The sequence below is a fragment of the Vulpes vulpes genome, chromosome X, assembly GCF_048418805.1.
Source record: "Vulpes vulpes isolate BD-2025 chromosome X, VulVul3, whole genome shotgun sequence".
NCBI classification, from domain to species: domain Eukaryota; kingdom Metazoa; phylum Chordata; class Mammalia; order Carnivora; family Canidae; genus Vulpes; species Vulpes vulpes.
This window is the reverse complement of record NC_132796.1, coordinates 42,796,283-42,809,960: the sequence shown is the minus strand read 5'-3', so window position 1 is coordinate 42,809,960 and position 13,678 is coordinate 42,796,283. Positions and strand designations below refer to the sequence as shown.

The following is a 13,678-nucleotide window of genomic DNA, read 5'->3' as shown; positions in this document are numbered from 1 at the left end:
CACGCCAGTGTGGTGCCCAACTCGGGGCTTGGTCTCATAACCAAGTCAGGTCAGGTCATGACCTGAGCCAAAATCAAGAGTTGGAGGCTTAACTGACCACCCAGGCGCTCCAACACAATCTAATTTTAGAACATTTTTTTTCTTCCTCAAAAAACCCCATACCTGTTAGCAGTCATTCCCCTTTCCCCAACACATGCCCCAGCCCCTGGCAACCACTACTCTGCCTTTTGTCTCTACTAGTTTGCCTATTCTGGAATTTTATAAGTGAAATCACCATATGTGGACTTTAAAAAACATATTTTATTTATTCATGAGAGACACAGAGAGAGGCAGAGACATAGGCAGAGGGAGAGGCAGAAGCAGGCTGCCCATGGGAGGCCCAATACAGGACTTGATCCCAGGATCAAAACCTGAACCAAAAGGCAGACTCTCAACCACTGAGCCACCCAGTGCCCCTTGCCTTTTTAATAAGATTTTATTTCAATATGTGGCCTTTTGTGTCTCATTTAGCATAACGTAGCATAGTGTTTTTAAGATTTATCCATGTTTTAGGATGGATCAGCACTTTATTCCTTTTTGTGGCTGAATAATACTCCATTGTGTGGATATGCCACATTTTATTTGCTTATTCATCAACAGATGAGCATTTGATTGTTTCTACTTTTTGGTTATTATGAATAATGCTACTATGAACATTCATGTACAAGTTTTTATGTGGACATATGCTTTCATTGGTATAGAACCTAGGAGTATAGGGTAGGGGTATAGACCTAGGAGTAGAATTCCTGGATCATGTAGTGACTCTGTTTCACATTTTGAGAAAATTTCAAACTGTTTTCCCAAGTGACCACACCATTTTGCATCCCAACCAGCAGTGAATGAGGGTTCTAATGTCACCACATACTTCTTCTTGTCTATCCTTTTTTAAAAAATTAAAAAAAAAGATTTTATTTATTTATTAGAGACAGAGACACAGGCAGAAGGAGAAGCAGGCTCCATGCAGGGAGCCTGATGTGGGACTCGATCCTGGGACTCCAGGATCATGCCCTGGGCCTAAGGCAGGTGCCAAACCACTGAGCCACCCAGGGATTCCTTGTCTGTCCCTTTAATTTTAGCTACTATCGTGGGTGTGAAGTGGTATCTGTGTGTGTGTGTGTGTGTGTGTGTGTGTGTGTTAAGAAGCTTGTGTTTATTTTTCAATAACCTTATTTCCATTTATTTTGTTTAAGAGCGTGCAGAAGAGCAGCTTAAGACCACCCAGTGGTTGTTCCTATCCATTCAGTGATCTAAGCAGTGGGAGCTGAGTACCATTGTTCAGTAGTGGGCTGAGCACTCCAGTCTTCAATAGGGAACTTCTGGAAAGTCAGTGAGGGTATATGCACACCTTCAGACCAGTCCATGACCTTGGGTTGAGTAACAGTTAACTCAGAAGCTGGAGCAGTACATTCACCTTGAAATTCCTCTTGGACACAGTATTTCAGGAGTGGCTCTCTCTTCCCTTCCGTCTCTTCAGGATCTCCATAGAAGTGGAGATCAGGTATGATCTCCTGTGGGTGCTCATGAGAGATGATGCCACGCACGCACAGAATGAACTTCCTGGTCCAGCAACCACCACATCAGACCCACTGAGTATTCTCTCTTGTCGTTGCATGGGACAGCAATGCCCATATGGCATTGCCCACAGAGGAGAGTCTGTGTTACACAGAGCAATGGGAACATAACATCAGACACCTCTGTGACAGGCTGATGGTCAGCCCTGGGACCAGTAACCACTAGATGTTATGGCTCTTGGGAGGCTGCCTGGATCTGGCTAGTAAAGCTTCCAGGAGTGAAGTGGCCAGCAGTATGAGTGCCCCTGGTGGCAGCAGAAAATTTCAGCACAGCTGGCCAGCCTGCCAGTATTTCTGGAGGATATGACACTAACATCAGCCAGGTTTTCAATGGCAACAATGGTACAAGCCACCAGCAGAAGCATCTCCTAGGTTCTCTTCAGACTTAAGATGTAGATGCATTTACTTTTCCTTCGGTAGATGTACTGTTCCACTTGGAAGTCGTTGGTGCCACCTAAGAGGGTTCCTGCTGCCGGGAATTTAAAGACTGCCTCCTCCCATCTACAGGACATCGAGGGCTCTGGAAACCATGAAAATTATGACAGGAACCCAGAACAGCATGATGTGTGGGGGGCACAGAAAGCTCATTGTGTGTGTGTGTTTTTTAAAGACTTTATTCGTTTACTCACAAGAGCCAGAGAGAGAGAGAGAGAGACAGACAGAGGCTCCATGCAGAAAGCCCAATGTGGGACTCGATCCCAGGACTCCAGAATCACACCCTGGGCTGAAGGCAGGCTCTAAACCGTTGAGCCACCCAAGGATCCCCTCTCACTGTCGTTTTTGATCTGCATTTCTCTGGTGGCTAATGATGTTGAGCATCTCATGAGCTTATTGGTCACTTGTACACCTTCTTTGGAGAAATGTGTCTTCAAATTCTTCACCCAAAGAGATTGGGTTATCTTTTTGTTGTTGGGCTGTAAGAGTTCTTTGCATATTCTGAATACAAAACCAACCCTTATCAGATATATCATCTGCAAATATTTTTTTCCTATTCCATGGGTTGTGTGTTCTGTGCCAAATGTTTTTACTGTTTTTTTTCCAAGACCACTTCCTGTGTGGCAGGTGTTATTGATAGGGGAAATGGAAGTTTGGAGAGGAGAAGATAGAATACAAATCCATTTTTTTTCTGACTGTAAAACGTAGCTTTCTCCTCTACCCCAACTTGCTCACAAAGATGAATGAAGATATGTTTCTGGCTTTAAGAAGCTGAGACTGGCAGAGGACATAAAACAAGAACACAAATGAATGTGCTTTTGTCCCACAAGTGCCACAAGAGAAAAATGTAGGGAAGTGCAATGGAAGGTTGAGAGGAGAGAGAAGGCAAGCACTTCTGGCTAGGGAAATCAAGGTTGCCTTCAGTAAGGTGGCATTTAAGTCTCAAAGGATGAGTACAGTTTCATTAGATGAAGATGATGGACAGAATGGAGAAGCCCATTTCTGAAGGAGGGCAGAAATTGAGAGTTGAATGAATGGAGCTTTGATCCTAAGATTGACTGCAATGGGGAGTCCCAGAGCTTGTTAGGATGGGCATCCTGGCACTGCCTCTGTTGGAGGACCCAGGGACTGGCTAACCTTCCGGATGGTGGGGTTGACTGGGATAGGTGATCTGGGTGCTGGCTTGCCTGGAGCGTTTAGGAACTGGCTGGAGTTGGGGGATGACTGTGATGTTGTGGGGGGGGGGGCGTGGGAAGGGGGAGTGATGTTCCAGGGGCTGCCTGGGAAGAGGGAGCTGTGGATCACCTGGGCTGGAGGAACCATAGACTGGCTGGGCTGGAGGAATGGTCCACGGACTGGCTAGGATGAGAGATCCTGGGACTACTCGGGATGTGGGCGGGAAGGAGGTCGCCTGAGACAGGACGTCCAGGGGTTGGACGGAACAGGGAATCTGACACTTGGGATTGGCAGACCCAGGGAATGCGGACTCCGTGGGATGTCCGGACCTGGAGGCTGCCTGAGATGGGGATTCCAGGGATGCCTTAAGATGAGGATCTCGGGCTGAGAGGACCCGAGGGACACTGGAACGGGCTGGGATGGAGGGCTTCGTTAGGCTGCCTTTGGTGAAGCCCCTGGGATTGCTGGAATGGAGAGATCCCCGGAAGCTTGTGATGCAGCCTGGCGCGGGGGTCTCGGGGCGGGTCCGCCTTCTTGCGCGGGTGGCGGCGGCAGGTGGGGCGCGCGGGGGCGGGCCCGGCGCGCGTGGTGGGGGCAGGGGCGGGGGGCGGGCCGGCGGCTGGGGCGGTCCCGCGCGGCCGCGCTGCGCAGTGACTCCGCAGCGGGCGGAGCGCCGTGGGCCGCGTCCTCCCGAGCCCTGGCGGTGGTGGCGGCGGCAGCCGTAGCCTCAGCTCCTGCTTCCAGTGCCGCCGGCCCCAGAGCTGTCTCCCGGGCCCCCCCGGGCCCCCGGGCCCTCGAGCCCGGTGCGCGCCCTCGCGTCCCGCCGGCCCCCTCCCCCGGCTGGGCCCGGGGGAGGGTGGCGCCGTGACCGAGCGGGAACCGGGCTCTCCTGCCCCTTCCCCTGCCCCTGGGCCGCCAGGATGGAGGCGGGGTCGGGGCCCCCGGGCGGTCCGGGATCCGAGAGCCCCAACCGGGCGGTGGAGTACCTGCTGGAGCTGAACAACATCATCGAGAGCCAGCAGCAGCTGCTGGAGACCCAGCGGCGGCGCATTGAAGAGCTGGAGGGCCAGCTGGACCAGCTCACCCAGGAGAACCGCGATCTGAGGGAGGAAAGCCAGCTGCACCGCGGGGAGCTGCACCGGGACCCCCACGGCGCGCGGGATAGCCCCGGCCGCGAGAGCCAGTACCAGAACCTGCGCGAGACCCAGTTCCACCACCGCGAGCTGCGGGAGAGCCAGTTCCACCAGGCGACCCGGGACGTGGGCTACCCGAACCGGGATGGCGCCTACCAGAACCGGGAGGCAGCATATCGGGACAAGGAACGGGACGCCGCCTATCCGCTCCAGGACACTACTGGATACCCAGCCCGCGAACGTGACGTGGCCCAGTGCCACCTGCACCACGAGAACCCAGCCCTGGGGCGCGAGCGTGGCGGGCGGGAGACAGGGCCAGCTCACCCTGGCCGCGAGAAGGAAGCCGGCTATTCGGCGGCGGTGGGTGTGGGGTCCCGGCCACCGCGGGAGCGAGGCCAGCTGAGCCGTGGCGCATCCAGGAGCTCCAGCCCTGGGGCCGGCGGAGGCCACAGCACCAGTACCAGCACCAGCCCGGCCACAACCCTTCAGAGAAAGTAAGGAACGTGTGTTCGTACCCTCCTATCCCCGTCCCAACCTTCCCGTTCATCCCGGCTCTTCCCCTCTAGTTCCCTCTCCCAACTTGTCCGGTTCATAAAGTAAGAAGCCTGTGCCTGATTCCATGTCCTCCTCTACCGTCCCAGCCTGTCGGGAGGAAGCTGGGTCCTCCTCAAGCAGCCGCCACCCCTTCTCTAGCCACCCCAGCTTGGGTTGGCCAGATGAGTGCAGGTGTCTCTTCTTTCTCAAAACCGCCTCCGGGGAGGGCTTACGGCAGTCATCACCCCTCCACTTCTTCACCCCCTAGCTGTAGCCGTGCCAGAGGATGGCTTTTCATTTCTTTATTGATTTTGGATGTGCTGCTTGGGATTTTTATTATCTGTGATGGTGTCACCTCAGAGCCTCAAGGGAAAGAAAGCCCCCCCATCCTTACCCCCGCCCTTTGGGTCTCCTCTGCAGGTCCCAAGTGCAGGCCAGATCTTGTCTCTGGTTGCCTCAGCCCCATCCTTTCCCAGAGAGGCAGGTGGGGACCAGAATGGCTGCTGGAGGCTGAGATATCCCTCTGAGGGGAACTGCAGCACATCCTGGCCAGGGGAGCAAAGATGGGGGAGCAAAGATGGAGGCCAGGCCCTTGGCTAGTTCCTCAAAGACCACCCCTCTCTCCACCCTCGAGAAAAACACTACCCAATTAAAGAGCTACCAAGGAAGGGAAGTCTACAGAGCTTTCCTCTTGTTGGATCAGTGCCAGTTTTCCGTGCTGGTGTTTGTGTATCTGCCTATTTGGGACACCTTGGCTGTCTCTCTTGGGTTGGTGGGACATGGGCTGGGGCCACTTCTTCTATGCAGATACTACCAGTATCTACCAGTCGGGATAGATGTCAGGTGAAGAGTCAAGGGCATGCAGGCTCACAGGACTGCCCTGAAGGCCCCCTGATTTCCCTTTTGCTGTGCTGAAGAGAACACCAGACTGAGAGCTAGGAGACCTGGGATCCCCCTTCCAGCCATGCTGCAGATGGACTTCGTGACCTTGACAGAGTCCCTTCCTCTCTCTGGCCAGCAGGTCCCCCCATATCTTGTCTGCCTCGAATGCTCCCTAAAGTCCCTCAGTTTAGATTTGCTGGTTCCGTGACTAATCCAGCCACACTACAGAGCAAGTCTGAAGTCCTCTAGCGAATGGACAGCCTTCCCCCTCCTCTCACTGCTCAGCTGGTCCTACCATGTGCCACAACCAGTGGAGTGTCTCTTGGAGGCTGGGCTGGGGGTGGGGAAGCCTTCTGCCTCAGGAAATCTGCCGGGAGACAGCTCTCTGCAACTCCCCCGTGGTGAGGCAGCAGGCTGGGGTGCTGGGTTGAGATGGCTGGGCCCCAGGAGCAGCAGCTGCAGCTCGAGGGCTCAGCTGGGCTCCACTGCAATGCACCCTCAGCTGAGTTTTGGTGTGGACTGCCCCAGAGTCGTCTGGGGGCAAGGAAGATGGGTTCTCCTGTCCAGGCTCATTCCCAGTAGTCTGCCTGGGTGCACCTTGGGTCCCCACACCAGAGGAAGGGTCCAGACCCACCAAGCAAGGCTGTGTCCGGAGAGGGCCACAGTGGGGTGGAAGCAAGAGACTGGGTGGGCATGGTGGGCGCTGATCCTGGCTGTGGAATACTTTTCAGAGTGATCAGGCTTGTGACAGGGCAAAGCAGCCTCATTATGTGTGGTTCTGGGGAACAGAAGAACCAGGAGCAGGGGGAGATTTGGGCAGAAATCAGGGAGAACTTTCCAACCTGGCTGTCTGGTGATGCAGTGGACTGACTTGAGAGGTGGGGGGTGGGAGCCGGCTGGACCTGTCCAGCAGAGGCCCAGTGGGTGTTGGGATGAGCTGGAGAAAGCAGTGTTCTTGAATCGGGTGTAAAGCCCAGTGAAGTGACCTGGGTCTTCCTCAATTCCAGGATTCCATTGCCCTCAGATTCTCCATCCTGCAGATGTGGATCTGAATCTTTTGGCTGGCTGGGAGCCCATTTGCTCCTGAGCTCTGTGCTTCTGCCATCCGCACAGGCCTGCCTTTCAGTCGGTCCCTCCTTTGTGTACCCTCTAGGCTGTTGGTTGGATTTCTCTGCTTCCTTCACATTTCCCACTGGATTAATAAGACAGTTTAGATAGTACTTTGAGTCTCTCCTAAACATATATTAAATATTTGCACATCCCTTATTGCCTCTTTGGGGGCCTCGCCACAGGCCCCATGCAGTGAGCATTAGCAACTCCATTTTAGAGCTGGAGAAACTGAGCTTCCGAGAAAAGGTTTTTGCTCAGGGTTATGCTGCTGGCTCCTGTCGGGGCTGGGACTCAAACCCAAGTCCCTCTGTCTCTGAGGCCTGTCATTTTTCCACCAGAGCTTTCCAACCCACGGGAGACTCCTGGCTTCAGGACCCAGCCGGGTCACAAACTGGGAGAGGCCAGGAGAGCCTTAGGGTCTAGAGGATTTGAGCAGAAGGAACTGAGTCTGGGATGAGTGGGGGCGTCGACGGGGGTGGGGGGAGGAGAAGGGGGATGCGGGGTTGAGGCGCAAGGGGGCAAAAGGCTGTGTCTCCCTCCTCGCCATTCTCCCTTGCAGCCAGGCATCAAGAGGGCCTGCTGCTGCAGTGGCCATTGCTGCCTCCATGGCTGCTGAGGAGACTCCCCTGCCAGGCCTGTCAGGGTTTGTCAGGAGTGGGTGAGCAGGCTGCCTTGAGAAGCCAGGGCCAGCAGGGTGGGAGTCTTCGCAGCAGAGGATGCAGCACTGGGGGAGGATAAGTAGCACCTGTCCAGGCGACCCGTTTCTGGTCCCTGGGCTCCCTCTGGTGGAGGAAGAGGGGAGAGAGGGCCTGAGGCCCAGCTGCCATTTGTGGGCGGGGGGGGGGGGGGGGGGGGGGGGGTGTTCTCCCCTCCCCCTTTGCCTCAGGGACTTGATTTAGCTCTTCCCTGAGACCCTGTGTGTCTGTCACTATGATCCACACTTGACAGCTGAAGAAACTGAGCAGCTCCGAGGAGTGAAGCCACACGCCAGAGGTCACACTACCCCGAAGATGGACTCTTGGTCCTGTGAACTTTCCCTCTACTGCAGTTGGCGGCTGCTGTCGTGTCCACCCCCCACCCGTGTCATACCCCCAGGATTCCCACAGCCGCCTGCACTGTCTCCTCTGGACAGGTTCCCGGTTGCCAGTATGCCTTCTGCTTGCTCTGGGTGTGGCCTTTCTCGTACAGCATAGAGTGAGGCGAGGCTCAACCTCCTGCTGGCCACTCACTGCTCTCCTGTATGTGAGGGCTTTGCTTGCTTGCTTATTTGTTTGTGGCTACTGGTCTCTGCCACGCCAATGTACAGGTCTTTTACCCTTGGAATCGGTGTCCCTCTCCAGATGACTAGAGAAGTCTGCGTTTCTTCATTGTTGATCTTGGCCTGCCCTCTCCCCTTCCCGCCCCCACCTGCAGTTCTGGTACCTGGAATGATTTACCAGTGTGCTGGGGGCCACTGCTGAGGTGCTCCACACCGAAGAGAGCTTTATTTCCCACGCTTTTTGCATGGGCCTGGCTCTGGCTCTGCTGTAGGCGGTGGGGGGCTGAAGCTGGTTTGGTGGTAACTCTTCATCCTCTGCCCTCACCCCAGCACCTCCTCATACCCCCCAGCCTACCCTGCATGCTGGCTCACATTGTGAGACAGCAGCCAGAGGGCCCGGCCTGGTGTTCTTGACAGCCAGGCCAGTGCGTGGTCTACTGCTTGGCTGCTGGGCTGTGTCAGTGTGGTCCCTGCAGGGCCTGAGGGCACTGGGAGGGAGAAGGGAGGGGGAGGAGAGAGTGAGCCCAGGGAAGGGCCCTGGGGAAGTCTGTTTCCTCTGGGGTCTGGGGTGCTTTTCCCAGGGGGATTTCTCCTTCTTCCCAGGAGGGTAAGCCATTTATCCCCCTCCCCGTGTTGGGAGCATTATACCTGTGTGGGAGGAAATGATAATGTCAAGTTGAATGAGAATTAGAGGAGTCTTTCTTCTCTGTCTATATCTGGGGCAAGAAGGGGTTGTTGTCATCCACAAACATTTCTTGGCTGCGTGCACAGAGCAAGAGGGGCCACCAGGCTGAGTGAACACCATGCTCCTGTGCTTGCAGAGCCCCTTCCTCCTGACCAGAGATGCAGGGCTCCAGGCTCAGCCCACCAGAGCGACAGTGTTCAGGACAAAATGAGTAGCAAGGGTGGAGGGGTGTGGAGGTTCTCGGAGGAAGGAATGAAAGAGCAAGACACGTCAGGACACTGGCCGAGGACCAGGCTGGAGGGCTTGAAGAGAGTGGGTGTCTCCTAGTGTCAGATGGGGACCTCAGTTGGAGAAGCCTGGACCCAGGCTTGCTCTCTGCTCCTCTTTCATCTCACCCTCTCCTGCCTACCCAGGGCCTCTGAATTTGCCAAGAGTATAGTGAAGGCCGGGAGCATGGAGAAGAGGCCACTCATGTGCTGAGTGAGTCTCAGCCTTCAATGTGCCAGGCACCACCCTATGTGGCTTTATGTAATAATAGCTAGCACCTTTTTTTCTATATTTACTGTGTGCCAAGCACTATTTGTTCTAAGCGCTTTCCATGTATTAATTCATTCAATCTTCACGTGAATCCTTTGATGTAGATATTGTCATTAAATCTATTATACAGGGATCCCTGGGTGGCTCAGCGGTTTGGCGCCTGCCTTTGGCCCAGGGCACGATCCTGGAGACCCAGGATCGAGTCCCATGTTGGGCTCCCGGCATGGAGCCTGCTTCTCCCTCCTCCTGTGTTCTGCCTCTCTCTCTCTCTTTCTCTCTCTGTCTATCGTAAATAAATAAATAAATCTTTTTAAAAAATCTATTATACAGATGAGGAAACTGAGGCCCAGAGAGGTTGGTTAACTACCCAAGGTGATTCAATGAATAAGCAGCAGAATGGAGAAGGAGCTAGAAGGAACCCAGGTGGCTAGGCTCCAGAGTCCATCTGCAGCATTCTTACCCACCATGCAGTACTGCCTCTTATCTCATTTGCAGAGTTCCTGCCAGGTGGGGGTTAGTATTATCCTCATTTTTCAGACAGGGAAATGAGGATCAGAGAGGTGCAGTGACCTGCCTGAGCTTACACAACGGCATGGGGCCCAGAACTGTCTGGTTCAAGTCTGTGGTGTGCCATCACCTCCCGCAGGCAAGGTGTAAAGATGTTAAAGACACTCCAGGCATGGCTCCGGCCTTCCCTCAGAGCTCCCAAGACCACTGCTCAGAGTCAGGGTCCATCTGCTGATTGCCCCTTGGATTTTCCTGATTGCCTCCTGGATTTTTGCCAGAGTCTTCTCTAATAGATGCCTCCCCTGCTCTTGTTCCTTCAAGCCTCCGATGACATGCAGCCAGGCCAAGCTTTCTGCAGGGCTCCTGTGGTTTCACTCTGCTTTGGCGTGCAGGAGAATGTTTGCAGGCCTCTACCTGCCACACATGGTCCTCTTAGGATCTGCACTTAACTTACCTTTCTCCTCTCGTCTTTCCTACACACAGTGCTCTGGCCAGAAGGGCCTGTATACCCCATTGTTAGCCCACTCAGCCTTTTGATAATTTCAGAGTCTACTCATGCTGTTTCTTTCTCCTAGGCTGTTCCATCCAGTTCCCAGGCTGAGCTGCACTGTCACCTATCCGAGTTTGTTAGCTTATCCCTGACCCTTGAAATGAGCGCTTTGCCCCTTTTTATACCTTAACGACTCTTTGTTTGCATCTTGTGTCCTCCCTACCAGATTGGGAACTCCTTCAGATAGAGATTTAACTGATAGTATCGAGAGTGTGTTGTGTTGGTCCCTCTGGTAGGTGCTCTGGGCATGAGTGAAAGAGCAAGCAGCCTGGAAACATATAGCACAGTAGTGACTGCTTGGTAAATGCTGAATAGATAAATGCAGGTCAGGTTAACTCTTGGTGCCCTAATGGCCAGAGGTGCCTAAGTTTTTCTTCATCCCAGGGCTCCTATAGAGACGACTCCACTTCAGAATTCTCTTGGCTCCTGTGTGGCCTTCTTATGCTTCCAGGAGTTGTTGGGCCTCCTCCCCCTGTGCTTTTTGCACTCACCCATCTTCCAGTTGCTAGGATGTCAGGGTAGCAGTCAGAGGAACCTTAGGAGACATTTAGGGCAATCTGCTTATCGTTACCCCTCTGTCCCATGCCATGGCCATGTCACACCATGGTCTTGACCCCCCCCCCCCAATCTGTTCTGAAAGGAGCAAAGAGACATGCATAGGACCTGTGTGCAGCCTGTGCGGTCTAGTGGGAAGTTACTTATTATCCATCAAGTCTTTATTGGGCTCAGACCTGGGGCTCAGCAAGGTGTCTTAGAGTAAGAATAAGATGCAACCCCTTTGGCTCTTCCCCTGCTGTGTTCCTTGGCAGAATGATAAACCCTGGTTGTGGGCAAGAATGATGAGTAAATGATTTGTTTCCACTTTTGATGTCACTCATTTAGGCCAGGTAATTTGTTAGTTACTCTGACTTCCTCCTGGAAATTATGTGGTCTCTCTCCAAGCATCCATGTTGATAGCATTTACACGGGGAAGGCTGTTTTCAAGCACTTCGGAACTGAAGTTCTCTGGGGGCCTTAGTATTCGGAGAAAGTGCAGTGCCCTGGAAGGGGGACTTTCTGCAAATTTAGGCAAGTCACTTAACTTTCAGAGCCTCGGTTTTTCTCAAGTAGCAGATAAAACTGTGTTTTCTGATATATAAGATTCATGTTGCGCCCCCCCCCCCCCCACATACCAGAAAATTTCCTGTTTGCCTAACATACCCATCAAAGTTCTTGATCAGATGGAAAGCTGAGAGACAAGGATGGAAAATCATTTGTGGGCCTGCCCTGCCCCCTAGAGGTGTAATGTAGCAAACAAAACAACTCCGCCAAGATCCTCACATCACATCTTCTTCAAAACAACCCAGAGCTACAAGGGCTAATCAGGATGATTCCTCTAACATTTTAGAAGGAAATTTATCACAATTATCACCTGGTATATACCATTTCCTAATATCAATGCATTTTTTATAGCTAGGTAATGTTTATACCCTTTGAAAGGGATAATATGACTGCCAATCTGGATCTTGTGATTTCCTCCTGGATTCCAGGATGTTGCATTTACCTTACAAAAACCAATATTTTCCTCCCTATAGCCACTTTAGAATTATTGTCATCATATCTGAGATTAAAAGTACCTAAATTTTTTCCCTCCCCAAAATTCCCTTATAAAAAAAAACTGAGAGGGAAGGCACCAGGGTGGCTCAGTTGGTTAAGCATTTGCCTTTGGCTCAGGTCATGATCTCAGGGTCCTGCTATCGGGTCCTGAGTCCCAAATTGAGCTCTCTGCTCAGCGGGGAGTCTACTTCTCCCTCTAACTCTCCCTCTGTGCTCTTCCTCTCTCTCTCAAATAAATGAATGAAATCTTTAAAAAAAAACTGGTAGGGAGGTAGTTGTCTGTCTGATAAGCTGGCCAATTCATAAATGGCTATGAATCTTCTCATGATTGTCGTGAAAATGAAATAAGATGACATAGGTGAAGTGTTTAGCACACAGTGCTTACTTAGCAGTAGGCATTATTATTATTAATAACTTTGCCAAACTCTGTGCTGTGGAGGGACCAGAGGGAGAGGCCATGTGGGAGCTCACCACATTTCTGAATGAGAGATCAGTCCAGTGAATATTGCATGCCTAGTATGTGCCATGCCTTGTACTACTGTAGGCAGGAAGTTCTGTCGTTAATATTACACAGTTCTCGGCTTCACAACATTCACAGTTGGGCAGTGAAGATGAACGTACTGCGGTTTCCTGTGCGCTGGGCTAGAGGGGAGCACAGGGGGCTGTGGGTGCCCAAAGGAGGGACATCTATCTAGACTGTCAGGGAGGACTTCCTGGAGGAAGTGATGCCTGAGCTGAGACTTGGATGAGTAGAAGTTAGTTAGATGAAGAAGGACGGTATGTGGGTTGGTGGAAATGGAGAACAAATGGGAGGCTAAGGCAGAGGGAACCACAGGAGTGAACATGCAGAGACATGGAACCAGCAGAGTGTGTGTAGGGGGGCGCAGTTTATGAGGTCAGTACAAAACTAAAGCACAAACAGGAAAGGCAGGAAGAGTCTGGAGCAGGGTCTGAAAAGTCAGCCAGCCCAGATCAGGAGGACACTTGAAGAGCAGGATAAGGAGCTTTATTCTGTTGGGAATTGGGAGCCAAGATAGGGTTTTAGGTTGAGGAAAGAGGTGCTCATTTTAGAATATGGGGTGGTGTCAAAAGCTATGTTTTGGAGAGATCCCACTAGTGGACAATTTGGAAGACAGATTGGAGGGCACCTAGTGAGAAGTCAGTGGTGACAGTCTAGATGAGAGATGATAAGACCTGATCTTAGGCAGTGGGGAGTAGAGATAATCTATTGGAGAGAGACAGTGACAACACATTGGTAAGTGCTGTGAAAGAGGGGCGTGCAGCTAACTGTGGGAACTCAGAGAAGTGGCAGCCATGCACGACTAGCAGGATTTTAATAATACCAGCATAAAAGCCAAGAAACTTCAAATTAGAAGGACCCTTAGAAATGATCCAGCTCAAGGGGCATCTGGGTGGGTCAGTTGGTTAAGTATCTGCCTTCTGCTCAGGTCTCGATCTCAGGGTTCTAGGATGGAACCCTGTGGTCCTGGGATCCAGTCTATGGTTGGCTGTCTGCTCAGCGGGGAGCCTGCTTCTCCTTCTCCCTCTGTCCCTCCTCCTGTGCATGCTCTCTCTGTCTCTTTCTGTCTCTCTCTTACTCAAATAAATCAATAAAATCTCTAAAAAAAAATCATTCAGCTAAAGCTGTTCATTTCATAGATGAGA

General features: G+C 52.4%; 1 protein-coding gene and 1 pseudogene across 5 annotated transcripts in view; one reads left to right on the top strand and one right to left on the bottom strand.

Annotated features, from left to right (window-relative positions):
- Positions 1-1,247: 1,247 nt before the first annotated feature.
- LOC112911958 (small ribosomal subunit protein uS2 pseudogene) lies at positions 1,248-2,122 on the bottom strand (annotated as a pseudogene).
- Positions 2,123-3,920: 1,798 nt separating this feature from the next.
- The window catches only part of IQSEC2 (IQ motif and Sec7 domain ArfGEF 2), a 78,794-nt gene continuing 69,036 nt past the window's right edge, over positions 3,921-13,678 (top strand). For all 5 annotated transcript variants that reach the window (XM_072744411.1, XM_072744414.1, XM_072744410.1 and 2 more), the window contains exon 1: positions 3,921-4,848. In XM_072744411.1, coding sequence (XP_072600512.1) covers positions 4,142-4,848 — 707 coding nt within the window. In that variant the 5' untranslated portion in view covers positions 3,921-4,141. The remainder of the gene's footprint in view (positions 4,849-13,678) is intronic.